This window comes from Lobosporangium transversale (genome assembly GCF_002105155.1).
Source record: "Lobosporangium transversale strain NRRL 3116 chromosome Unknown BCR41scaffold_12, whole genome shotgun sequence".
NCBI classification, from domain to species: Eukaryota; Fungi; Mortierellomycota; class Mortierellomycetes; order Mortierellales; family Mortierellaceae; genus Lobosporangium; species Lobosporangium transversale.
Window position 1 is genome coordinate 431,138 of NW_019028990.1, and position 25,824 is coordinate 456,961.

A 25,824-nucleotide genomic window follows, 5' to 3' on the forward strand; every position below is an offset into this window, starting at 1 on the left:
CACTCATAAAAAAAAATAAAGAAAACTCTCAGGCTTGAGTACGAGTCTTGAGATCAACCCAAAAGTGAAGCCTTTTCTTCACATCTTCAGGACTAGTACGAGGATGAACCATTTCATTTCTCAAAGCACGAATACTCCTCCATTCCTCATAAATTGCTCTATCCATGTTGATCTCTTTCAGAAACGTCTCCTCTACTTCCTGACGAATCTCACTCCTCCGTCTTGCAAGCTCATTTAAACATTCGACCGTTTCTGCCTTCTCCTTTTGCTTCAACTGTTCACGACTGCTGCCGTTTTTAGAACCAATGTCTTTGAGACTGTACTTTGATTCTATTGCCTTGATCTTTTCTCGTCTCAAACGATCCATACGCTGTTTGGTCTGGCTTTTGACTTTAGAATTAATCCAAGCGAATGCCTCAGAAATGGTGAGTACTATTTTGAATACGCAAGGACAAGCCATGTTGTTGTTGCCATCAATTCTTTTAATTCTCAAATTCATGTTGTTTTCGTTTTCGCTTCCCTCACGGATCTCGTTGAACTGGACATCATGTTCAGAATCTACTGTTGTTATTGTTGTTGTTGCTTCTCTATTGTATCCGTAACTGGTACATGTAAGGCCCTTGGCGTAACGAATACAAGTCAAGTTCAACAATGGTGGAGGTTTCTGTTTAAAGTCTCCTGGGATTATGGTTATGGCTTCAGAATGGACCGTCAACTGGTTATTGGCGTCGTTTGCTTTTGAATGAAAGCCAAAAGCTATCCGAGTCTTCGAAAGAGGTCGCATTAGGGTGAGGGTCCAGCTAGCTTGTAACTTCGTTCTCGACAAAGCCCAAGACATGGGAGGAACGAAACTAAAGACCTGTTCTGTTCTCTTTCCTTTTTCTTTTTTCCTGGTCTATAAATAATGGAACAAATGGAGCCCGATATATTTATTTTATCATCAGTTCGTTGATCAAAGTAGCGATTTATCTCTCACATGCTTATAAATTATATCCTCTTGTAAGTTATAAGTTTGGGTATAAATCAATTTAAACTGATAAATAAATTATATCGCCAATAAAACAACTAAGAGTCGTTCTTCTAGTCTATCAAACTAACGATCATCATGGTTTGTCAAGAAGCAAGTATAGGAGTTATCATAAGTAGAAGAAAAAGTAAAGAAAAAAAAAATAGCAATAATAAATAATTAAACGGCTGAAGAAGTAATAATAAATGTAAGCAAAAAAAAGCGATCAACTGCAGAAAAAACCTTAATAATAATAAAAACTTGAACAACTGGATTATGAATTAAAAAAAAAAAAAAAGCCTCTACATGATCGTGCATTTCTCATCTTTGTTCTTGTCCTTGGCATTGGCATCGACAGGCACACCCTCCAGACGTTGAACAGCACGTTTATCTCCTGCAGCAGCAGCCTTCTTGTACCATCCGATAGCCTCCTCCATGTCCTTGCGTGGGCCAATACCAACCTCTGTGAAATAGCCCATCGCATACAGTGCCTTGGACAAGTTCTTTTCAGCTGCACGGTGAGCCCAAATGTATGCCTCAGCATCTGACTGGGGCAACACACCCTCTGAGCCAACCAAATACCATGCAGCCAATGCGAAGCAGGCTTCAGGATGTTCCTGTTGCGCCGCCAATGTATAATAATGAATCGACAGTCGTGGGTCTTGCTTACAGCCCAACTTGCCATATTCCCAGCACTCACCCAATCTGAATGCAGAATCAGCATGTCCCAGTTCAGCAGCCTGAGAGTAAAGTGATACTGAGTACTCTGGATCGACAAAAACAATGTTTTCAATTCCACGTTCATGCAACTGAGCCAGCTCGTACAGCGCAAAAGGAAACTCGGGGGTAGCTGCCTGAGCAGATCGTTTGAGCCATTTGACTCCATCACGAGGCGATGCTGTTAGACCGAGCTCGCCGTACAATGTCACAACACCCAATCTCCACATGGCTCCGGGATGATTTGCCGAAGCTGCTTTCCTATTGACGTGATGTTCACGAAGGATTGAAGAAAAAAAAAAAAAAAAAAAAAAAAAGGATTAGGTTCGGCCATATTTTTCATGCTCTCATGCATTGACCCCTCCTTCTTTCTCAATGGTTTGTTCTTTTACTTCCGCCGGTTTAGACCGTGAAACGTTGGACAATTCGGTGGAATAGAAGTTAAAAAAAAAAAAAAGTGTGTATATGCGCCATTATGCGGTCATCGTCATGCCCTGAGAAAAAAAAATATATATTACTATTCATTACCTGTAAAACTGAACAGCTCTTGCACTATCCTTACGCACACCTAGGCCTTCATCATAGCATTTGCCGGTTCGGTAGGCTGCATCCGGATGTCCATGTTTCGAGGCCTGTACCCAGAGTGGGAAAGCCTTGTCAAAGTCGGGCTTACCCTTTGCAAAACCCGAGGCATAGCATTCTGCGAGATAATGCTGCGATTCGGCATGTCCATTCGAAGCGAGTTTGCGCAAGAGCTTCATGGCCTCATCAAAGAGTTCTGCCCGAGTCTGAGCGTCTTCCAAGGCCTTACCAGCGTCAATCATGAACGCAGCAAATTCGAATTGAAGTTCTGGGTCATTGGTCTTTTTAGCATTCTGACGATAGAGTTCGAGAGTCTGGGTGTAAGAAAGGAGTGTTGCCTTGTGTCCGGGTTTGAGATGGTCATGAGAAAGTACCGATTGGTCCTGTGGAAGAAACTCCTCTGGTTGCTGCCCTGGATATTGAGGGTATTGCTGCAATTGCTGCTGAAGGTCCTGTTGTTGTTGCCAAAGCTGAGCTTGCTCATACTGTTGTTGTTGATACAGCTGTTGGTCACGTTCATATTGCTGTTGCTGCTGAAAAGACATTTGTCCAGGCAATGTCTGTGAGTAAGGCTGTTGTTGCCGTTGTTGCTGCTGCAGTTGTTGTTGGTCTTGTGCCTGAGTCACCTGTACCATATCACTGTAAAAGTTCTGTTGCTGTTCCTGTGAAGCCGTTGAGTTATGTCCATTGGAGGGTTTAGGAGGAGGGATGGGCCCACTTTGGACATTGGATGAAACACTTGCTGCCATCACGAAGGGACTATAAATGGATGGATGAAATCGAGGATGAAAGAAAGAAAGAAAGAAAGAAAGAAAGAAAGAAAGAAAGAAAAGCGAAAAAGAAAAAGCAGAATGGAGGAGAGATGGGGAATGAGAAGAGAATGAAAAAATGCTAAATAAATAGATATAACGAAAGATATAAACAAATCAAAAGGCACAGTTTGGAGTGGATTATGCACAATCACCAACAATCCAAATCCTTATTTAAATTCACATCCATACGCATTCATTCATATTTAAATATACATATATATATATATATATATCACTTACTCTTTTCTCTCTTTCACTTACTCTCTCTCTCTTTTTACAATTAGTTGGATGTATCAATTGCCAATATTCATAGCTTTGGACAGCAAGAGATAAAAAAAGAGCAAAATAAACGAGCGCACCTGTTGGATCATTGATCGCTCCGTTGTTCTTTTTCATTTTATCGTTGCCTTAAATAAACGTCTCCAATTATATTGCATCTTTCGTAAAAATACAAAATGTAGGCTCGTCACCAGCCAGCCTGAGGACGAAGTTCACGTGCACATGCACGTACTCAAAGGCAAATGTGGCTTGCTCTTGCAGACACTTCTCTCTCAGGCTGGGGACCAAGCTTGACATTTTGGCTGGAGGTCTCTTTTTTTAAATTTGAAAAAGTTTCCAAGTCGAAAACACGCCGCAGGAAAGGCTCTTTTTTTCTGCCATTCTCGCTGCAGAAAATGGCTTTTTTTTTTTTTTCAAAGTCCAGACTAGGATATTGATTTGATCGAGAACGAACGAGGAATGAGAAAAAAGAATGGTATATTTCGCGTAAAAAGAGTCATCATGCTCTAATTAATCAATTATTTACCTTTAATTAAGATAGTGTGCTTAATAAGGTCAGAGAGATGGAAACGAGGATTGTGGAGTAGATCAAATGTTAGAATAATAAAATGTTAGAATAATAGATGGCAATGCAGATGATGGAAACAAGAGACGATTGGTAAAAATGAGGCTAGTGATTTGGGTGTGTGTGTAGGACCGTTTAAAAAGCGCCATCCGTTTGTCAAAAGGGCAAGTGGATAGTGATGGCTTCGTTCATAAAGGATGAACGATTGTAAAGGATACTCAATAGATGTGGTATTTTCATTACAGACAAAATTCCTTTCACTTGATTGACATTCGACTCTTTTCTTCATGCTTGAACCTCGGCGATCCTCCTGCATATGCGGTATTGATGCGAGTTTTTATGACATGCTGTCCCGCATGTTTTAAATATCTAGGTGTTGCCTTAACACTCTGATCGTTGTTGATAACGAGCTCCTAAACTTTAAGCTTGACGTGTATGTCGCCTGGGACCATGGAACGGAGGAATGTGATATTGTCACTTTTCTCCGAGGTTTGATCGGTTTCTCTTCAAGCATGATCCAGTAAACATTATCAATCATCTCCTTGAATGATGCTTGCTTGATCGGATGCTCCTCTGATGTGACCTGGAATGGCTTGTCGGGCCCCAACACACAACTTATGGATGGAAAGATAGGAATAGACAATAGAAACAACTTGCCACTTGCTTGAGAAAATTCTGATGCAGCTGCGGCAATCCGCTTGGTGTGCTCACTTCTCCTTGCTCAGGTTTATTGAATAGCGATATTTTAATTTATCTATTAGTGCTATATTACAAAACTGTGTCTGTGCCATTGTCATAAACAATGGCGAGTAAAAAGAAGTAAAAGAAGCGATCGCTACTTTTTCCTTGGTCCCTTATCCCCGCTTGACCTATTGGGCTTGTCGTCCTCCGCTTGCACTTTTTCTTTTATTTGATCCGCTGGGTTTGCTCAGCTCTTCCTTATTTTCCATAGCTGTAGCTTTATCGACAATTCACTTGATGTCCTCCTTGCCTGTGGTTCTTTGGGCTTGCTTCCTTCTCCCTCATCCCCCACAACTCGGGTCAATTCTGACTTCTTGAAGGACTCCCTTGCACTTTCAAGGAAGTTCAACAAGCTAATATTGAGTACGTCGTTTCTATTCGTTTGTCTTTGATGACAGGGGCTTCTTTGACTTTAGCTACTGAATAATCGCCCTGTTCGTGATAAGACAACATGATAAGGCAGCGTGATAAGTAAGGCCTAAACAACAGCAACAAGGATATGCCATTCGAGCAAAAGCCGAGAGAAGACGGTGATGAGAGGTGTTCTTTGATGCAATTATGGCAAGTTGTATTGTGGGCATCCTTAATTCTTGACCTTATCGCCGATTTTTGACTGTACGGAACCAGGATAATATTTACCCTCCGATTCCAGTACAAAGACGATATCTGGTCCAGATGGGTTCTCTTTTGGAAACAAAAAAGAGCGAGATTAACTTGGATTCATGTATTGAGTCTTTGTTACATTGAGTATCCAAGAATTCGTTCATTGTTATAATTCTGGAAGATTGAAATTAACAAAGCGGGACTGAAATACTCAAAATGTGTGCCCTTTGTGCCAGACGTAGGGGCGTCTAGCAACACACTATTAACCAATTTAACCAATCAAGGGTCATCCACTTCAAACAAGTTAATTGCTGCTATAAATGCTATTGGCTCAACGATTATTGTAAACTCCTTCTTCCTTTGATTAACGACAATTCGAGCAAACGAAGCCTCGACCGGAACAGGCTCATTGTACTCCAATATCAAGTCTTTACTATATAGTAATCTATTCATTCTTTACGGCTCGACCGAAGGTTTCCCTGATGTCGACAGTGGTTTTAATTCCTGCATCCCCTTTGTTAATACGCTTCAGAATCCTAGATTACTCATGGCATAGGTTACCAGATTCTTTATATCCTGGATCAGTGAGCGACCACACCAGGCCCTTGATTTCTTGCTTCCAAAGGCCTGCATCGGCACGTCCAATGACGCTCTCTATTATAGTGATCATTGGACGGAGACGACCACAGGACCAAGCATATAGCATCTCGATTGCTTGATCATTAAAATGGCCTCTCCGCTTTGATGCAGAGCTTGAGTGACTTTATTTCTCCAAATATCGCACAAGTGTCTTGAAGTATGTCCGGACTTTTGCTTGATTATCCCATCTAGGAAACGATACTGCACTCTTGAACCTCGAGTCATCGAGAACTTCTCGATATTCCTTGAAGCTTTGCCAGTTCTCTTAACCCAAGCAGGATCATAAATACAAAAGCCTATCCCGCAAGGAACTATGCAAATTCGTGGTAAATCCTCTGATAAGCCCTCCAATCCATGAAAGAATGCTGATAATATTGGTCGCATAGTGTCGTCGTTATTAATAAACTGGTATTTAGCCTCCCCTCCCCACATCCTGCGCCTCGTTCAAAACAACCAAAAACATAGAGTTGCTTTGATGCCGCTCCGAAAGGACCCTGATTAGATTGTCGAACCAATCTTGCAGGAGCTTGTCAAGGCAATTAAAGCCAACTCCACCAAGCAATTCTGCTACTTTTGTGAAGAACGCTAGGAATAAATCTGTCCTGGATGGAACCGAGTTTCCTCAATGGACTTCTCCAAGGACCTGTGGACACACTTGCAATAGCATCCATTGGCTAGGCGTCATTCTACCTTCGGACAAGTAAAAAGGGTAAATTGGCCGAACATACAACTAATATGATCTCATTGGCCACAGGTTGCCATCCCGTGCACGCGCACCATGGGGCTAAAACGACATTTATGTCTTTAGAGTGGAGCTGTCATCCTAGCTCCCGGTAAACGTTTTGGCGCCCTGGATGATGATAATTGATAGGTCTTTCGCAAGTGGCAAGCATCCAGATGACAAAGCATACGAGAAAGGATAATTTCCTATGCCAGCTGTCCTGGTGATAATAATATGGTTTTGGGTCTCATCATCAGACTCTCACTGGGTTCTCCACAGGATTCTTCATCTCTATCCGTTTTTACAAAACTCTTTGATAATAGTATCACAAAATCCTGCCTTTTCTTGCACACAAGATCGCATAATGATCACAGCTTTATAAAGTTCTAAATGCCCCAGTAGAAGGGAGGACGGATTAAACCGCTCTATTTATTCGTCTAGAAGGTAAGTGGATAATGATGGCTTCATTCATAAAGAATGAACCATTGTAAAAATTTCTCAAGGAATGGGTATAATGCTTTTTTTTAAAAAAAGACAAAATTTCATCCACTTGATTGCTATTCGATTTAATTCTTCAGATTCGTACCGGCTGATCCTCCTGAATATGCAGCTTCGATGTCGATTTTTATGACACGCTGTCTTACATGTTTCAAGTATCCAGGTATTGCCTTGGCATCCTGACTATCGTTAATAACAAACTTCTGAACCTTAAAATTATCATATATGTAACCTGGTACCACAAAATAGAGGAAAATAGTATCATCACTTCCCTTCGACTTTGATCGGTCTCCCTTCGACTTTGATTGGTCTCCCTTCAAGCAGGGTCCAGTAATATAATCAATTATCTTCTTGAATGGTGCTTGCTTGATCGGATGCTCCTCTGATACTGTGACCTGAAATAGCTTGTTGGGTCCCCATGCAAAATCAATGCACGGAAATTTAGAATGTTCTGGTACAAACAACTTGCCAGCTGCTTGAGTGAGCCCTGATAATTCCTCTGAAGTCCGGATAAACACCTCTTCTGGATTTGCTGGAAAATCAAGAACTCCTGTTTCACCTGACTGGAGATCCCTAAAGGGAAATCTAATATCACCACGTCGAAATAAGTGATAAGCATAGATTTCAAACAGTGGGCCTTTAGCTATATCCTTTCCGCCTATGACAAGTCTCGCCAACACATCGACCCAAGTGCTATCTTTTATTTTGTCCATAATCTGTGATTCGACCCAACGAGATGCCCACACCAGGTGGAAGTGGAGGTGGTCAGAAGTAGGAACTCTATGGAGTAAACGACTAAATCCACTCGCATCTTTTCCTCGTGCAAAGAGCCTTAGAAGATCTGCTGGTTTCTTGAGTGTACTAATGGCATCATTGACGCGGAATAACGCAACTTCTTTAGCACGCCCAGTATTATTTTGATTTTTGGATAGTACATTGGCTGGACACTGTAGAACCTGTCTTGGCACGCCCCCCAAGTAGTAAAAAAGCTCCTCCAAAAATGCTTCACTCACTACATGAAAAAACTTTACATTGGCTCTACATTCCTTAAGCTCATCCAGACTCCAGAGTGACATGTGATAGTAGCTTTCTGGTGTATTTTCCTTGGTGAGTTCATCGTAATGCCCATAGAGAGTTCTTGGCGATGCTGAAAATATCGTCCTGGCTTTACCTGGTTGAGGATTTTCACCACTATCAACTAAATACCACGTTTCACGTTGCTCAAGGAAATTTTTGAAATCTACTCTCTCCCCATAACGTTGGCAAGTTGTTCCTCCGTAGGCATAACATTTGGTATTCTGCTTCTCTTGGAAAATAATAATCGGTGGATTTTCCTCATCGTGTTCGGCAAGGAGGCGGATGGCAAAATAGACCAAAAAGGCTGACTTCCCAATTCCAGGCGTTCCAGTGACAAAGAGTCGGTTCAAACGAGTTACTTCATGAGGGGTACTTAATTCGGATGTAATATGGTCATAAAGCTCTTTATACTCATCTCTGATATAAAGATGCCTTGTTTTAGCAATAGGGAAGATACAACCCTCAGGAGCAGTCAATATTTTGGAGCCCTTGATACCACCAGAATTTCGGAGCTCGCGAGCCACGCTAATAATGCTGTAGTAACAATCATCTACTGGTAGCCCCCTCATGTACGAAAGCGCCTTGACCCTCTCTTTCGAGTTTAGACGCGAGATGGCAGGGCTACCATTCACTATCCCTTTCGTTACAAGCCCTGCTTCTGTAATCGCATCCATAAGAGGATCTCTACTTATACTTGGACGAGCTTTTTTAGAGGGTGACTCTGATAAAGGAGATAGAGTGATCAAAGTCAATATTTTTGATTTATTGCATATCACTCTAAAATGATCAATAACCAGATTCTCGGCCAAAAGCACTCACCAGAATCTCCATCTTGTTTTCTTTTCTGAGCTAAGTATCAAAAGCGAATAATGAGAAAGAACGTTGAGTTATCAAGACACAAACCAAATGGTGATATTATGCACATGGCCGTTTAAGATACAAACCAAGCTTCATCAGCTGGAAATATCAACAATCAGTCCATCAAGAGCCAAGGATATACCTCGCTGTGGTGGCTTGACAAAAACATGGATAGTTTTCCTTGGAAGTTCAGAATTAAGTATCTCCCAAAGCTCCATTGACGCGGGTGCGAGAGCCTCTTTTGACTCGATTTCTGACTCGACGACGGTCTTGTCTTCGTCAGGGATGGAGACCTTGTAGAGGGTGAGCTGGTCAGCGTCAATATCCTTAAATGCATTGGCTTTCTCTGCTTTGATGGCTTGCTTGAGTATCCCGACCGATTTATCGCAGAAAATCTCTACTGGGAACGACGTTGCTTCTCCCTCGACAACGCAGTTCAGCAGTAGCAGTGGGATGGCGCGCTTTTTTCGTTGTGGGTGCTGGTTTACTCTTTTTCGTTTATTGAGTGTGGAGGCATCCTCAGGCTTATTTGCAGTCATTTTTATTTGTGCTTGGCTCTCTGTGGAATCATTTGCAGCCATGTTTTTTTGTGTTGAGCTCCTTGTGGTGGCCATTGAAAATTAAGATGAGTGGGACTGAGTGTGGTTGAAATGCAGGGAGAATGATGGTTAAATAGGCGAAGGTATATTCTATACTCTTTCACACTCGTGGTCGCTGTATGAAAACTAAAATGAAAAATGTGTAAGGCAAAATAAAAAAAAAAAGGAAAGGAAAGATAAATTTGTTCCTTTATTTCAAGGTTAGGCTTGCGTGAGAAAATATTTTTTTCAAATCAGCCACGTGCCATTTTCTGGGTCATTGTGACGTGACAATCTTTAGTGCGCAAAGAACTCATTTCTCAGTCTCGTCACCAGCCTGAGGACGAAGTTCATGTGCACATGCACAGGCTGGGACCAAACTTGACATTTTGGCTGGAGGTCTCTTTTTTAAATTTGAAAAAATTCCAAGTCGGACATACCGCGGGAAAGGCTCTCTTTTTTCTGCCATTCTCGCCGCAGAACATTGATTTGATTGAGAACGAACGAGGAATGAGAAAAAAGAATGGTATATTTCGCGTAAAAAGAGTCATCATGCTCTAATTAATCAACTAATTACCTTTAATTAAGATAGTGTGCTTAATAAGGCCAGAGAGATGGAAACGAGAATTGTTGAATAGATTCAAATGTTAGAATAAGAGATGGCAATGCAGATGATGGAAACAAGAGATGATTGGTAAAAATGAGGCTAGTGATTTGGGTGTGTGTGTAGGACCGATTAAAAAGCGCCATCCGTTTGTCAAAAGGGCAAGTGGATAGTGATGGCTTCGTTCATAAAGGATGAGCGATTGTAAAGGATACTCAATAGATATGGTATTTTCATTACATGATCATCCCTTGAGAATAAATAAATTATCGAAATGTTTTACGAAACAGATCAAGGACATCAAGAATTGTATGTTTGTTGCATCTTCGTATGGGAACTCGCCATCATAAATATAACTTTACAAAAAAGCAACGCTTTTTTTCTGCTTCCTAAGATAGAAGCAAACGAGCACACAATCCTAAAGGCATCAATGCTGCATGCCTGCTGAAGGAGTAAAACGCAAATTCCAATAATGAACATCATGCTCGCTAAACTGTGCACAAAAGATGCCATTGATATGGGTGATGGTGACCATCCTTTAAACAATCTAAATATATATTATTATTTCTCTTACAAAAAAAAAAATAAAAAATAAAAAATAAAAAAATAAAGCTATTTGTTATCCCACTTGATTTTTTTTTTTTTTTTTTTTTTTTTAGTTCTTGATGGCGTACTTCATCTTTCCGTGGTCATTGATCACGCAGATGTGATCAAGGTCCCGGAAGTATTCATTGTAGTCAAGAGCATATCCAACAACAAAGGCATTTGGGATAGCAAATCCAACATATTCGGGAATATATCCGTTTGACAAAGGAGTCTTCTTGATCAACAGCGATGCCACTTTGACCGATTCTGGTGAATATTGCTTCAACTTTTGCAAAAGCTGGACCATAGTCTTTCCAGTGTCAATGATATCCTCAACAATCAATATGTTCTATTTGTCATGAAATTTGAATAATAAAAAAAAAAAAAAAAAAAAAATAGTGTAGGCCAATTAGGATTAAGATATAACGATTCGTGTTGCAAGTGAAGCACAATCTATGCTTGCCACTTCCTTCTACTTTTTTTTTTTTTTTTTTTTTTTTTCTGTTTACAAAAAAAGAAGGTAAAGTACCTTTCCCTGGAACTCCTGGCATTCCTCCTCTGTTAATGATAACTTGACTTCTCCAGAGGTCTCTCCGCTATAACTCTTAACCTTGATGAACTCTAGGCTCAAGGGAACAGTCTTCCCTCCACGAGTGACATTCTTCTTGATATAGTTGACAAGATCAGCAAAGAATTGGTGACCTCCCTTAAGAACACAGCAGACAACAAGAGGACCCGTTGCTTCCTGAACAATCAACTTGGCCAACTTTTCAACTCTGTCCATGATCACGCCGTGAGGGATCAACACACTCTCGAGAGCATCCTCATAGTGATCAGGAATCACGAAATGGTCAAGGGAATATTGAAATGACTCAGTGTTGATGTCGATCCACTTCTTCTGTTCCATGGCTGTACTTTTGTTGAAAGATGATAGGAAGAAGGAGAAAGGAGAGGAAAAGGAAAAAGGAGAGTAGGAGAGAAAATAAAAGGAACGGCCCGAAGGTTAATGGGACATGAGTGAAAAACTGTCTCACACTCACAAAGCAACAAACAATTTTTTTTTTTTTTTTTATTAAAACGTGCGTTCAAGTAAAATGTTTGACTGCTAAAAGTAAAAAGGAACGGCGGACCTTAAGGGTCCCAGGATGAAGTCAAAACTTTGCTTAGTTTGCTGGACAATTTCTATGAACATACTTCATATTCACTGAACTCATCCCACAGCTTTTCAAACTGCGCCTTGAAGGCCCGTACAGCTTTGCCAGAGTTGGTGAGAGTCAAGTCCTCACGGTTATGGAAGCGAGCTCCTTTAGTCCAGTTATACGACCCACTGATCACTAACGCATCGTCAATCACCGCAAACTTATGGTGCATATGCGATACACTTAAGAAAGAAAGCAGCTGTTAATGATACATTCCAAAAAATAGACATTAATACTTTTTTCATCCTCTCCGTCTTACCTGCCATCGACACGTGCTGGGATATTGTACTCTCTTGCCAATCGCTTCACATCCGAGCCTTGGTCGTCAGACTTACAAAATACATAAAAATGGAAATAAGCGACAAAACTAAAACTGTTCCTTCCCTGCGAAAGGTTTCAAATGCATATAACATACCTTATCATCGTCTGTGATAATACGGACACTGACTCCTCGTTCGTGCGCCCGCGCGACTGCTGCAGTGATCTGGTCGTCTGTGATAGTAAAGACACAGATGTCCAAAGACTTCTTCGCATTGTCCAATGTCCGGATCAAGTTGACAAAATTTTCCTCAGATGGAAAAAACACTGGACTGACAAAGACTCTACTCTTCGGTTTTTCTGGATCATCATCGTCATCTTCAGAATCTTGATCATCACGACTGTCATGATGGTGGTGCTCAATACGAATATGAGTACTACGAGTGATTCTCTTCACCCTATTATTATCATCGTCATCATCATCTTTTTGTCCAGGTGAAATTGGTGGAGTCGAGGGTCCATCTCTACTTTCACGACTCTTGATCATTGATTCGAGCCAAGAAATCTTGAAATAGGGAAATAAAAGAGAGAGAGAGAAGGAAGAAAAAAAAAAAAAAAAAAAAAAAAAAAAAAAAAAGGACATTGATTGAGCGAACATAGAATTCCTTCTTACGATATAATCTGTTACTATAACTGTGTTCTTGAGCACAATGTATTATCGAAAAGGGAGGGAGCAAACTATTGCCATACCACTTCTCGATCATGATCGCTCGATGCTGAATCTCGAGCAGTATCAAACAATTGGCTGAGTGATGATGAAGACCCATGTTCCTGAACACGACTTTCGAAAACAGATATAAGTTTTCGTGCGATGCTGCTCTCCACTTTGTTCACAGATTCCCTCACGATAGAAGAATAGTCGATACTCATTGCTGGATAGAAGGTTAACTTGGAGAGAAAGTGAGAGATGGTTATTCTGTTAAGGCGAAGAAAAGAAAAGTCTCGATGGCGTGTGAGAAAAAGAGAGAAGAGAGAACAATCCAATTGGCATGCTCCAATATATTTTGTTGTCAGTGCACTCTTTCATAATTTATTATTTCACGCTAAAAGAACAAAGCAATTCCGAACTTTGTGATATGAGTGTCCAATCTACCCTTACCTACTACTGAACATTATTAAAGCCAATGGGAACCAACTTACAGTTGCTTTATGTTTGAAGGGATTGGCCCTCAGCGATAAGGAAGCGTGCGACGATATCCTAGATAAGTTGGCATGTGAAATCACTGCAATTTTCTAGTGTCCACTAGTCTTGTTCTTGGTCTTATATTCCATTCCGCAGCATTAACGAGACCCTTTCTCAGCTGCTGATGACAAGGAGACTAATGACTATGGAGAGGCTACTGCTCGCTTGGAGAAGCGGTCAGGGTCGGACTGGGCCAGCGATACCACATACTATACCATGTACAAGCATCATTATAATCATTCTCGGTGATTTCACTGACCTTAGTGTATGCTAGTAGTCAACAGCAGCCAGGGCAGCAATCCACTGCCTCGTCATTCATGGGCTCTTTAATTAACATGGTGTTGTAGCAGCTTACTGTGGAGTGCGGCAAATTTAGACGGACCCTATGTGAGCAAGGACGCTTCTCGCAAGGCGACTTCATTACATATGAAGTGTACAATGCTTGGCCCTTCACAACTTCCTCCAAGGTGGGAGGGACTAGAGACCCAACACTTTCGGCTATCACCAGCCGGTCTGCTGAGGAAAACAGCATACGCAAAATATAGCATAAGATTAAATGTTACAACACGAAAAAGATGCACTAGATTGAGCTGTCGCTCCAGGGTAAAGAACACGATCAAACTGGAGCACTGCGTCACGTGACAAGCACACGGGCTCCATCATGAAGTGCGTAGGCAGTTAATTACAGAAGTTTTCGAGGTTAGTACTTTGGAAATAGATAAATAACTGAGAATTGCAGTGAAGGTCCCATATCCTTTCTCATTTATCTTTGGCTCCCGATACCCACGTTACTTGACCCATTGTATATTTTTCAATTGTAGCCCTATGAATATAAAGTAATGCCTTTCAGGTGCATTCCCAAACATCTAGGCACAGTAGTAGACCTATAAAGCTGCCTTAACTATAATGCTACATTCATCATTGAACAGGGCTATTCTAGCGTTTTTGTCACTGTCATTTGCTGCTAGATTTTCAATATGTTTAAATAAGTTTTCATTAAGGCCGAATATTCGAGAGAAGGTTATCAACCCCTTCTTGGCTCTGGGGTGAAGCCTTCTTGTTCTTGATTGTCTCTAGATATTTAAGGCGCACAATGATGGCTGATGGATTCAAAAAATTGCATTCCCTCAAAACATAGCGAAGGGGAGTATCAATAAGTTAGTATATTGATATATCAATGTAGTGTCATAAACGGAGCAGAGTGGTTAGCGTTGGTCCTTTCTTATGTTCATCTACATTGCCTACCACATCGGTCTTTTTTCTTTTTCTTTTTTTTCATCATTTCATTTTGGTTCTCCTCCTTTTTTACTCCCTCTACTTTTGCTCTTCCCATATTTGCTTTTTACTCTTGATTGCAATTTGCCAAATACCCTTCAGCACACTTCAACCATGGCCGCCGTAATAAATCTCTTGTGCATTGTTGATGGGGAGTCAACGGCGTTTCCAGTGGATATCCTCCCGGGGAAGTCCATCTGCATTCTAAAGAGGAGAATTAAGGATGAGAAGCATCCAGAGTTTGCGGACATCTCATCTAGAAGGCTTGTGCTCTGGCATGTTTCCCTTCCTGAGGATGGTAATCAAGTCAATCTTGACGATATACATATGAAGAGAGAAATCTCCAAGGAAACAAGACACGTCTCAGATATATTTGGCGCAAAAGCACCAGGAGGAGGCACTATCCATATCATTGTCAAGCGGCCCCAAGATAAGGTACTAACCTTTGGATGTATCTATACGGAATTATTGATGAGCGAATGGTCTTGATTAGTCAAGCTTTCGCCACTTTTTCTTTTTCTTATTATTATTAGGTTCTATTGTAAACATCTCTCTTGACTAATTCATCAAGCTGTCTAGTGGTAAAAATAATCAAGTCAACAACAACAGCTTCACCGGCATTGAAGTGAAATTCCCAGTTGTGCGAGACCATATCCATGACTGTTCGCTTCAAAAAAAAAAAAAAAAAAAAAATGGGTAAAAGATATAAAATTACGATGATACCCGAGCCCCCCATGCCCCCGTCAGCTCGGTGTAAAGCCAATGGAAACCCTAGCAGTAGGCCATCCGTCAATGATAGTTTAACCTCGTTAGCAACAGATACCTCAACAAATTCGAACCAAACTATGGAATAAAAGTTATACTCGATGCTGTTAAGCCTGCTTTGGGTTATCGCGATATGAGAAAAAGGCCAACAAGGAACTGATTATGGGCACCTGAAAAGGGAAATGTGTATTTGGCTTTCTTGTCTTATTTTCTTCAAGAGATGGCTCTAGCCTGGATGTAGAAGATTGACCATGAACATGCTGTGGTTGATCAACTATTTACAACCGATGAACGCAAGACATAGGTGAAAATGGTGATTATGGGAACAACTATTATTCCACCTTCGCCATCAACTCTTTCAAAGGCTGTGACATCTTCTTGACTCTACAGTAGATCCTTTTTTGTCTCTAGCCGCTTCCAGATCCTTAAGACGATCAAGGAAATAGCCAGTGGGACCAAAAGGTTGCAGCTGATTCGTAGCGTATCTCTTCTATTGCTTGATGAAAGGGTATGTCAGTATATCAGTGTATTAGCATAGACGGAACACAATGATCAACGTTGATCATTTTCCATTGTCCATCCACATGGCCTACTCGATCTTTTTTTTTTTTTTTTTTTTTTTTTTTTTTTTTCATTCTTTCCACGTTACCTTTTAATCTATTTCTCTTTTTCTTTTCAAAACTTCATTTTTGCTTCCCATCTTTTGTATTCCCTCTATTCCTGCTCTCTTCAATCTTCACCTTTGATTAGCATCTATGGACAACGAAATCACTCTCCTCGGTATTACTGATGGGAAGTCAACATCATTTCCAGCGGACCCGCCCTGGAAAACCTACCGACCATATCAAGGAGAAGATTAAGAAAGCAAAGTACCCAGAGCAATGATTTTCAGTGGTGAACCTTGCACCACCACTCAGAATATTCTCACCGTCGACGGTTTCTGGAATGATAGACCAAAGGCGAAACAGGGTATATTTGTACCAGAGTTACATCATACCACTACTTGTACAGCAGCGGAGTATCACCGGTTAAATCCACCGATGAAAAAAAAAAAAAAAAAAAAAAAAAAAAAGCACAGAACGCGTAAATGCGTAGTGCAGCAGCAAGTCCAATCCTCTCAAACACATCCCTCAAACTGTCGATTAATTCATGGTGTCCTACTTATTTACTCAAGTAATGGTGCTCTTTTGTGGGCAAGTCACGCCACACGGAAACAGTCCGCAGAGGGAGATGCCTTAATACTTTTCAAGCCGGGCATGTACATTTGCGACATAATAGAATATACCAACCACTCTTTGTGATTTTAGTGGCAATTTTAGTGACGTCCATCGAGTCAAATACATTTTTTTAGCCGGCTCTTGCCCCGTTAGAAAATTTATTGCTTTGCTTCGTGAGGACAAAAAAAAAACGTAGTGTTACGGCTGGTTTCGAGAATAAAAAGTGTTGCCATACAACGAGGGAGAGCCGACATCGAAGGATCAAAAAGCAACATCGCTATGAGCGCTGGCTGCCACGAGCCAGTTATTATATCCTATGTTGCACCTTTTACGCCTCTGCTCAGCAGGGACAACATTGTGTGTGAACTACAATACTAACATAGATGGTGGGGATTAATGTCTGTTTCGTCTACTCCCTGTTAACAAGGTTCCACAGAGGTGAGGAACTTGTTTTGTAATCGCTCTAGATAAATTGTATTGCCCTGAACTATGAAACTCTCAAAGTTCGCACGGTATGCTGTGAAGAGCCGATTCATATCTACAAGCCATAATATTGGGTCTCTATGTGGCTGCTGAGTACTACACCAAACCAAACCGTTTTTTATTCAATATCACTGCCTTTCTCTACTCATTTTTTTTTTTTTTTTTTTTTTTTCTTTGTACAGTCGACTTTTGATTATCCGAGCGATTTGCTATCGAAATCGTTCGGATAATTTTAAAGTTTTACTGAATTAACTAGTATTTTAAATTTTACAAAATATATGATGTTCAGGTGACATTGCACTTATTTCTTCCCATGTATGCATGAAATTTTCCAGTCACTTCGTTCGAATATGCAGTTAAGGAAAAAAATGAGTGCAATGTCACTTGAACTTCATATATTTTGTAAAATTTAAAATACTAGTTAATTCAGTAAAACTTTAAAATTATCCGAACGATTTCCACTGTGTATCGTTCGGAAAACCAGAATTCGACAAATTAAGCATCTCTCTTCCCATTGTGCGATGTGTGGGGTGTTGGAGAAGCAGGTGTCAGAAAGCCTGAAGTTCTTGGTAATCTTTGGTCGTTGAAAGTTTTTTTGCGGCTATTACCCTTCCTATGCTCTCTTCTGTATAATCAATCTTCTATTGATGCTCGAGATTCCAGAACTAAACTAATAAATAAATAACGAGGGTTGCCCTAGGCTAGTCCTCATCTTTCTTTTTTTCGATGTGGCAGAAAAATGAAGGTGTGGTGGGACAGGAAAGGGTTACTAGCTCGGATAATGGACGTAAAGACGTCCTTTGTCGACTTAGTACTCCACAAAGCGTTGTGGTCTGGCAATGTGGTCAACAGAGGTGATCAGTTGATGTATGAGCAGATCATGAAATCCACTAGGTGAGAGAATAGACCTGGCTTTTAAGTTAAAAATACGCGAGTTAAGAATTGAGGTGTCTGGTTAGCCGGTAAAAGATTGGCATCCAGGTTCAGCTAGAGGGTAGCTGGGTACCTCAGTTGACTGGCAATATCAACGCCTCCCATGTTGAATTTGTAGTCATTAACAACTTTATATATCTTCAATTCTTTTCTTGGGGATGGACCAACGATCTCTCGCACTTTCGCTCCATTGGGACTCGTTACTCGAGGATGGCATCTCAACCCCATAACCTCCTATTCTCTTCCGACCATCCCATGAATGGTCGTCAACATCTTCACAAGCTCATTGTCGTGCCAGCATACAGATAAGGTATCTGCTTGTGCTATTCCAGAGGGTGTATCCCAGTCCAAGTTTATATTGGAGTTCTTTTGGAATTCCTGCAATATTTCCGGCTGTCCCACATGCACCAATCCCTTGATCCCCGAAATACTAGAAGAGCTTGTCACTTGTGAAGTGACCATATTAAATATTGTATGCATACCTATCTTAGGGAAACTGTTACAGAAGGTCATTAACAAAACTTTGGATGAGGTTAATTAATTTGGAAACAATACAAAGGATGAAGGCAAAAAGGTGTAAGTGTATCCACGATCGCAAAGGGACCAATTTGGAGTGATTTGGAGTGACATAAAAAAAATTAGTAGCGTTTTTTTTTTTTTTTTTTAGTCTTCATCGTCTTTATTATTCATTTCTAGATTATTAGATGGCAAATGCTTTGAAAAAAAGGAAAAAAAAAAAAAAAAAAAAAAAAAAAGAAAAAAAAAAAGAAAAGAAAAGAAAAAAAAAAAGTAATTAAAAGAAATAAAAAAAATCATCCTCTTCCCCTCCTGACTCTTAAGAGTTTGTTTCAACGTTATCGAGAAGACAAAAAAAAAAAAAAAAAAAAAAAAGAAGCCTATATAATGATCAACGATTCAATGTCCCTGCTCTCTTCCTCGTCCGGAACATTGACAGTCCCGAAAGCCCAGAGGTGGTGGACATCCCAGACACGGAGGAAGCAGCGCTATTGGGCGTGGGCCGCTGTGTTAGCATGGACTGTTGTGAACGCGGTGCTAAAATAGAAGGAGACCCTCCTCCTTCAGAAGCTGGTGCTGTCGGCGATGTTGGCGCCGATTGTGTGAAAGCACTCAAGCTTGCTAAGGAGCGCGAGATAGACATCCGTGAACGTAATCTTGGTAGTGCAGGAAGCTCCTTGTCCAGAGATAGCACTCTCGTCCTACTTCTAGTATTACCATTACTACCCCCATTGCTGTTGTTGCTAGCGCTGGTGCTGGAACTATTATTCTGTCTTGGGTCATAGATGCTAATCCTCTTGTTGCTTTGTGTATCTACATCTACATCCTTAGCAATAGAAATAGGGCGTGCACCGGCCGTCATTGTCATGCTCTCATTACTGATCTCATCCTTGGGGTTGCTGTCGTTACGATCAATATTTTTGCCGTTATCATTATTATCGCTGTCGTTATCATTGGCATTATTAAGATTATTACGGGTATTGGTATTACTGATAGTGTCATTGGTATTAGTGATGTGGGTATTAGTATTGGTAGTGTCGTTATTAATATTCGTATGAGTCGTTTTGGACATTGGCATTATCGTCATTGATGTTGCTGTGGTTGCTGTGGTGGTTGCCTCCTTGGCTTTGCCCCTGGACGGCTCCGATGGTGCTGGTGCGCTAGTGGTCGGCTTTGACTCATTTACTTCTAAGACTTCTTGACTCCCCTCAGTTTCCTTGAGGATTCCAAGGCTATAACCACCGGCACCACTGTTACTTCGTGTTCCTCGTCCTCCATCCTTTTCCTTTTCCTTCTCCTTTTGCTTCTTTTCTTTTTCCCTCTCCTTCTCTTTGGCTTCCATCTCTTCTTCAGTGGCCGCACTTATCTTCTCAATATCCTCTCTCCTAAGTCGAATCCTGTATGCAGTCTTATCCAATAACACTTCTGGCCCCAATATCTCAAGTGGTACATGTAAAAGGAAATCCATACACTCCGATGTCGACGGACAATTGTCCAAGAGGTGCCTTCGACAGATCCTTAACACCGCCAAAGCCACTCTGAACAAGGTTTTGACGCCATCGAAATAAAACACATCCCAGACTCTCAGGACAGACGCCCAGGGAAGTGACATTGTGAAGAGCGGCAGAAACCATTGTGTCATATACATGATGGGGGACATCTCGTTCTTCTTTAGGTGCTGTGCTAGTCGTGAATCCTGTATTTCAAGCAAACGTTCAAAAACCCCTGCATCAATCCGGAGCTGCCGTAAATTGGGCGTAAAGTACTCGTTCAAGTAGTTCTCAATGGTTGCGACTAGGAGCCAGAATGCCTCTTCGACAGGCATTTGCATCAGCATCATTCCCACAAGACGACCCATTCCTTGACAGTAACCCACACTGGGCTTGTAGTGAGCGTAGGCCTTCAAAATCGAATGGAGATCTTCTTGACCTGTTCCTCCCATACCATCCCGGAAATGAACATGGTCTGGATAGCAGCGGTTGACATCTCGAGCAATGACGTCATGAATAGGAATATGCCCTCTTGTCTGCAGCTCTTGGAATAGCCCTGGGACATGGTAGTGATGTGAATTGGCTAGGAATTGCCATACACGTCCACGAACCGATGTAGGCACTCCTCGTCTGGCAAGCTTTTTATACTGTACACAAGGTTTTGCGAGGTTAATATATGTAAAAATAAAATAATAATAAAAAGTACAGTACAAATATATATTTTTTTTTTTTTTTTTTTTTTTTGTAATACCTTGCTCGACTTCTTGACTTGATCAGGCTGCAGATGAGCAAGGGCATAGAGCCATTTGCTCTCGCTCATTCGAATGTAGTCCCTTTGCTTCCTCATCGCGCGTCTGCGTTCATGGTCGGCCAAAAATTTCGAGTCCAGTTTAGTAGCCTTGAGAGTCTCGCCTACAAGCGTTGTCGAAGCCATTGCTGTCATACCATTGTGATCTTGTTGCTGTTCCTCATCAAAGTTCCCGAGGATGAAGCCATAGTCATTCACAATCACAGCTGACTTCTTTTCCGCGGTGGATCCAGAGCCAGATCCATTGCTTGATGGCGGCCCATCTCCTCCTCCTCCTGCCTCAGTAAGCTCTTCTCCATCTCCACCACCCAGGCTCATGACTATCGAGTCGCCTTCATCTTCATCAAATTCCGAGAAATCAAACATGTCATCAAAATCATCCACTTCAAGTACAAGCGCACTAAGTGGACGAGAATCCACTCCTCCTTCAATACCATTTCCTAGCACATGTGGTTTCTTGGAATCCTCTTCAGTGGAATGATACGATCGTCGTTTCGCTTTTCCAAACCAGTTGCTCATCGATCGATGCTGTTTCTCGAGCTGAGGATGACTTGAGTGACTCATACCCGACGTCAAATGCTGTTGTTGCGATAGCTGCTGCTGCTGTAGTTGTTGATGATGCATATGAATCTGGAACTTTGAAGAAGAAGTAGACTGCGTGCTCGTCATCGTGAACGTTGTCGCTTCACTCAGTCTACGTTGATGGCCCGTCTTCTTCCTTCTAAATTCATTGACAGCAATATACCCACCCGCTCCATCGGTCGTGAACTTTGGTGGTGGCAAAGGTGGAAGTTGAGGTAGCGGTGTAATATGATGGACAAAAGAATCGGTACTAATACCAGTACTAGCACTATTATCAGCACCGCCACCATTACTAGTATTACTACCTCCCGCTGCCATTGCTGCTGTTGCTGTTGCTGTTGGCGCTGCTGTTACTGCCCTTCCATGGACATATTGGTCCATAATTCGTGTTTCTTCTAATCCAGACACCTTTCGTTGCTGTTGCTGTTGAGGACTCAGGTCTGGATGGCGCGCTGGGCCAGAGTTAGATCGTTGATGACCACTCCGGTCGGTCATACTCCATTGCCGCAAGCGCTCCAATCTACTGGACACGAATGAATAACCAGTGGAAGTAGAGTGGATGCTACTGCTATAGCTAGAAGCCGAAGTTGGGGCTGCAGCTGGGACTGGAATAGGAACCGGAATTGAGGCCGGGACTGAGGCAGCAGTTGGAGGTTGGATCCCTAATAAGATTGCTGGACGCTCCCTGACAGACCGACTCCGAGATCGTCCAAAAAATCCAGTACTTTTATTGGTTGTTGTCGTCGATGTTGTCGTTGTTTCCTTATCGTCCAATGCCGCCGTGGTCGCGACCGATGTCATAGATGGGTCGTTCGACAGCATACGTACGACTTTGAGATCCACAGGTATTCTGGAGGTGCGATCAGCAAATAATCCAGCATCGGGGGCAATCGAAAACCCTACTCTCCGAAGGACATTATGTGTTTTGGATCGAAGATCACCAAAAACTGCAGCAAAATTGCGCTCATTCTGCGGTTGATGATTAAGGTACTGATTTTGGATTTGGAACTCTATAGCTGCTTCGGGTGTGTCAAACAAAGGAGATGCAAGAGATGATGATGAAGAAGTTGAATCTTTGTTCGTCCGAAGTCGTCCTGGCTTTTTACTACTACTTTTACTACTGCCGTTGCTGCTACTTTTTTTGGGAGGTGTCGGCGGTTGTTCTTCATTGGTCGGGGTCCCTGGGCGACTTGAGCGGGCAATAGTAGCGGTAGCCATGGACTCTGTCTCAAAATCACATACTAGTACTTCTGCTTTTACAAATCCATCGAGTTGCGTGCTTGAGTTTCTTGCTGCCGAACCACCTGAATTGAGCGGATATACATGTTTAGATGACCCTGACACCAAAGAGTTATTGGAAGATGAAGGTGTGGAGAGTTGATAAAGGGGTGTGGCAGATGATGACGATGATTGCAATAGTGTTGATCCTGACCCTGGCTCTAGTCCTATTTGCTCCTGTTGTTGCTGTTGTTGCTGTTGTTGCTGTTGTTGCTGTTGCTGTTGCTGATTAATAGTATTATTTGACTTGAACATATTTGATTTGAAAACACTTGATTTGATTCCCAGCATATTGGTTGTGATAGTTGCTGAGGAGCCATTAAGATTATTATTTGAAGAATTCGTATTAGTAGTAGCTGCTGTTGCTGTTGATTGTGTTGATGTTTGTGAAGATGATAATACAGTATTCAAATCCTTTTGCTGTTGTTTAGAAGATGAACTTTTGGAGTAGAGTGAAAATCCACAGCGAGAGGCTCCATGGGATGGGGGAGCAAGGTCAGCAGTGCTCAGTGGTCTAAACGACGCTGGAACCTCTGAGAGCGATAAACTCCGCTGCAACAAGGACGAGGGAGGAGCTGCTGGTGAAGAAATAACAAGTCTTCTTGGTGTATTGGCTTGAGAGATAACTGTACGCTTCAGGTTATCAGCACTCATCACCTTTCGAGGCCCCTGTGCCTGAAGACTATCCGCCCTTTCTTTCCTTCTCCCCCCTCGCTCCTCGCCATTTAACCTTCCAATATATGGCTCTACTGTGACAAGCGTTGTAAGCTCTGGCCCAAGTAATGGAGTCTTTTGTTCTATTGTCGCCACCGTTGTCGGCGTCACAATTGTTGGTTTTACTATTACAGATGACAATGGTGATGCTAATGAAGATGGCGCTTCTGCGGATGCTGTTACTTTTGCTGCTGCTCCTGTTACATCTGCTTCTGCTTCTGCGTCAGGTTTGTTTAAGGGGTCTTGTGTGAGTGCTATCGTGGAGGCAACACTTTGCCCTGATTCTGTAAGTGCAGAGAGTGTGAACCCAGAGTTCTTTTCTTGTGAGGGAGAGGAGGGAAAGGAGGAACAATTGTTGTTTTGTGCAGAAGCAAGGGCCTTTTCTACGGACATATAGAATGATGATTGTGACCCTGTCCTTGGCCGAGCAGCTTTTGTTTCCTCTGTTACTGTTGTTGTTGTTGCTGTCGCCGCTGCTGAATGTTGTGTTGGAGACGAGACCGTTGAAGGCGTGGAGTTGGTACTATTGCCATGGGTAATGACACTGATACTCGGAGAGGAGAGTTTCAGTGACGGTGGAGGTGAGGGTGAAGGTGAGCTTGAAGGCGAGAGTGATGGTGAAGTTGGCATAATAAACTGTGAGCTGTTACTTTTGGGCGTTGTTGATGGTGATGAAAAATCGATATTTTGTTCCTGAAACAAACCCACGTTTCCTTCACAAAAGCCCTATTGCAAAAATGGAGGGAGAAAAGGTGTGGGAGGTGTGGGGAGAGGAGAGGTTGGAGAGGAAGGGGAAATGTTGGACAAGACGGAAGAAGTAAAAAAGGAAGGCGAGAGAAGGGGTGATGATGTTGAGACACAAAGAAAAAAAAAATGAAGACCATGCAGAGTATAAGTACCCGTGCGTGCATGACATTCAAATGTAAGAGCACGCCCACGCCAATTGTTTTTTTTTTTTTTTTTTTTTATTCGACATCATGCAGAAGCAACATTGTGAAAGAGAACTCGAGTAAAACGACCGTTGTTATTGTTTTTGCTTTTTTGTTTTTTTTTTTTTTTTCTCCTTCTCTCCTTGTCAAAAGGTATCCCAATCATTATCTTTTTTAAAAGAAAGAAAAAAATAATAATAGAGTAGCGGAGTGAAAGCGATGAAAGGCAATGCGCACCAGCCAGGCTAAGCCAAGCCAAGCCAAGCCCAACTCCAAGAGCCTAAAAGGGTGGTTCGCGTACACAGTCAGTCAACCCTATGCTTACCATGCAAAGACCACTTTCCAGACGTTCTATTAGAACAACCTGTTCTCCTGAGAATCCGGAATATTGCAACCAGGAAGTAAAAAAAAAAAAGAGAGAGAAAGAGTCAAGCAGATCAGATCCAGGCGATGAGAAGAGATAAGGGTTAAGCAATTGTAACGCACAGGTCAATTGATGTTTAAAAAACACGCAAGAACAAGCGAGAAGAAAGAGAAAGGAAAGAAAGAAAGGTTGGGAAAAGATAAGAGGAATGCGTGAGAAGTTGGAACAAGTGGGTGGATGAGAAAAGTAGGGAGCGCATGAAACGGACGGGCGCCGCAAAAGAAAGAAAACACAAGGGAAATTAAAACCGATGAAAGAACGAACAAACAAACAAATAAACAAAGTAAAGAAAGTATAAAGAGGCAAAGAGAACGAGGAGTGGTGCGAAAGGACCATTGTCAGTCATGCTTTCTTTCATTTTCATTTTCGTACGACAATCGGTTCTTATTTTCCACCCCTTCTGGAGGGATGGAAACACAGAGGGATATCAACCCCCAATTCTGCAAAAAAGAAAAAAAAAACATGCGCTCACCAGCAAAAATCAAGAGATCTTGAGGATTCTGGACCGGAACGTTACAACGTGCTACACCCTGTGCAATCCCTGTCAAGATAATGCCATCTGGCGGTGGGCGAAGTCGTTTGTTACAGTTGTTACAGTAGTTGCCATTAGAAAAGCCCAGTGGACGTTGACATTGTTTAATCGATGAAGTTATGGGAGGATATTAGTATTGACAATAGAGTTTGCGTTGGCAAAAGAAAAGAGCAAAAATGGAGGCATTGGCGTTGGCATTGGCATTGGCATTGAGATTGATGTTGGCATAAGCATTGATGTTGATATTGATATTGACAGCGATATTGACAGTAAAGAGGATTGACGGTGCACGATACAACGAAAAGCGAGAACG

At 41.8% G+C, this 25,824-nt stretch overlaps 7 protein-coding genes across 7 annotated transcripts; 2 read left to right on the forward strand and 5 right to left on the reverse strand.

The window, feature by feature from the left end:
* Positions 1 to 28: 28 nt before the first annotated feature.
* Positions 29 to 784, reverse strand: BCR41DRAFT_369526 (hypothetical protein; the record flags this gene model as incomplete). Its single annotated transcript, XM_022026468.1, has 1 exon — positions 29 to 784. The coding sequence occupies one exon, from the start codon at positions 782 to 784 to the stop codon at positions 29 to 31; it is 756 nt and encodes a 251-aa protein (XP_021882835.1).
* Positions 785 to 1,308: 524 nt separating this feature from the next.
* Positions 1,309 to 2,850, reverse strand: BCR41DRAFT_303407 (hypothetical protein; the record flags this gene model as incomplete). Its single annotated transcript, XM_022020712.1, has 2 exons — positions 1,309 to 1,984; positions 2,252 to 2,850. 2 exons carry the CDS (start codon positions 2,848 to 2,850, stop codon positions 1,309 to 1,311), a joined length of 1,275 nt encoding a protein of 424 aa, XP_021882836.1.
* An 8,085-nt stretch (positions 2,851 to 10,935) lies between these two features.
* Positions 10,936 to 11,911, reverse strand: BCR41DRAFT_334759 (phosphoribosyltransferase-like protein; the record flags this gene model as incomplete). Its single annotated transcript, XM_022021952.1, has 2 exons — positions 11,395 to 11,911; positions 10,936 to 11,214 (listed from the first exon to the last, which is right to left on the reverse strand). The coding sequence occupies exons 1-2, from the start codon at positions 11,770 to 11,772 to the stop codon at positions 10,936 to 10,938; spliced, it is 657 nt and encodes a 218-aa protein (XP_021882837.1). The 5' UTR covers positions 11,773 to 11,911.
* Positions 11,912 to 11,929: 18 nt separating this feature from the next.
* Positions 11,930 to 13,356, reverse strand: BCR41DRAFT_350618 (hypothetical protein). Its single transcript, XM_022023674.1, has 4 exons — positions 13,073 to 13,356; positions 12,480 to 12,887; positions 12,324 to 12,394; positions 11,930 to 12,246 (listed from the first exon to the last, which is right to left on the reverse strand). Exons 1-4 carry the CDS (start codon positions 13,250 to 13,252, stop codon positions 12,048 to 12,050), a joined length of 858 nt encoding a protein of 285 aa, XP_021882838.1. The 5' UTR covers positions 13,253 to 13,356; the 3' UTR covers positions 11,930 to 12,047.
* A 1,598-nt stretch (positions 13,357 to 14,954) lies between these two features.
* On the forward strand, positions 14,955 to 15,385 carry BCR41DRAFT_394840 (hypothetical protein; the record flags this gene model as incomplete). The annotated part of the gene is made up of 2 exons (XM_022028676.1): positions 14,955 to 15,275; positions 15,374 to 15,385. The coding sequence occupies 2 exons, from the start codon at positions 14,955 to 14,957 to the stop codon at positions 15,383 to 15,385; spliced, it is 333 nt and encodes a 110-aa protein (XP_021882839.1).
* A 3,884-nt stretch (positions 15,386 to 19,269) lies between these two features.
* BCR41DRAFT_369530 (hypothetical protein) lies at positions 19,270 to 19,844 on the forward strand (the record flags this gene model as incomplete). Its single annotated transcript, XM_022026469.1, has 2 exons — positions 19,270 to 19,405; positions 19,540 to 19,844. The coding sequence occupies 2 exons, from the start codon at positions 19,270 to 19,272 to the stop codon at positions 19,842 to 19,844; spliced, it is 441 nt and encodes a 146-aa protein (XP_021882840.1).
* A 276-nt stretch (positions 19,845 to 20,120) lies between these two features.
* On the reverse strand, positions 20,121 to 21,091 carry BCR41DRAFT_303498 (rab-GTPase-TBC domain-domain-containing protein; the record flags this gene model as incomplete). Its single annotated transcript, XM_022020718.1, has 2 exons — positions 20,121 to 20,891; positions 20,996 to 21,091. Coding segments are annotated over 2 exons (867 nt in total), but the record flags the coding sequence as incomplete, so codon positions are not given.
* Between the last annotated feature and the right edge of the window lie 4,733 nt (positions 21,092 to 25,824).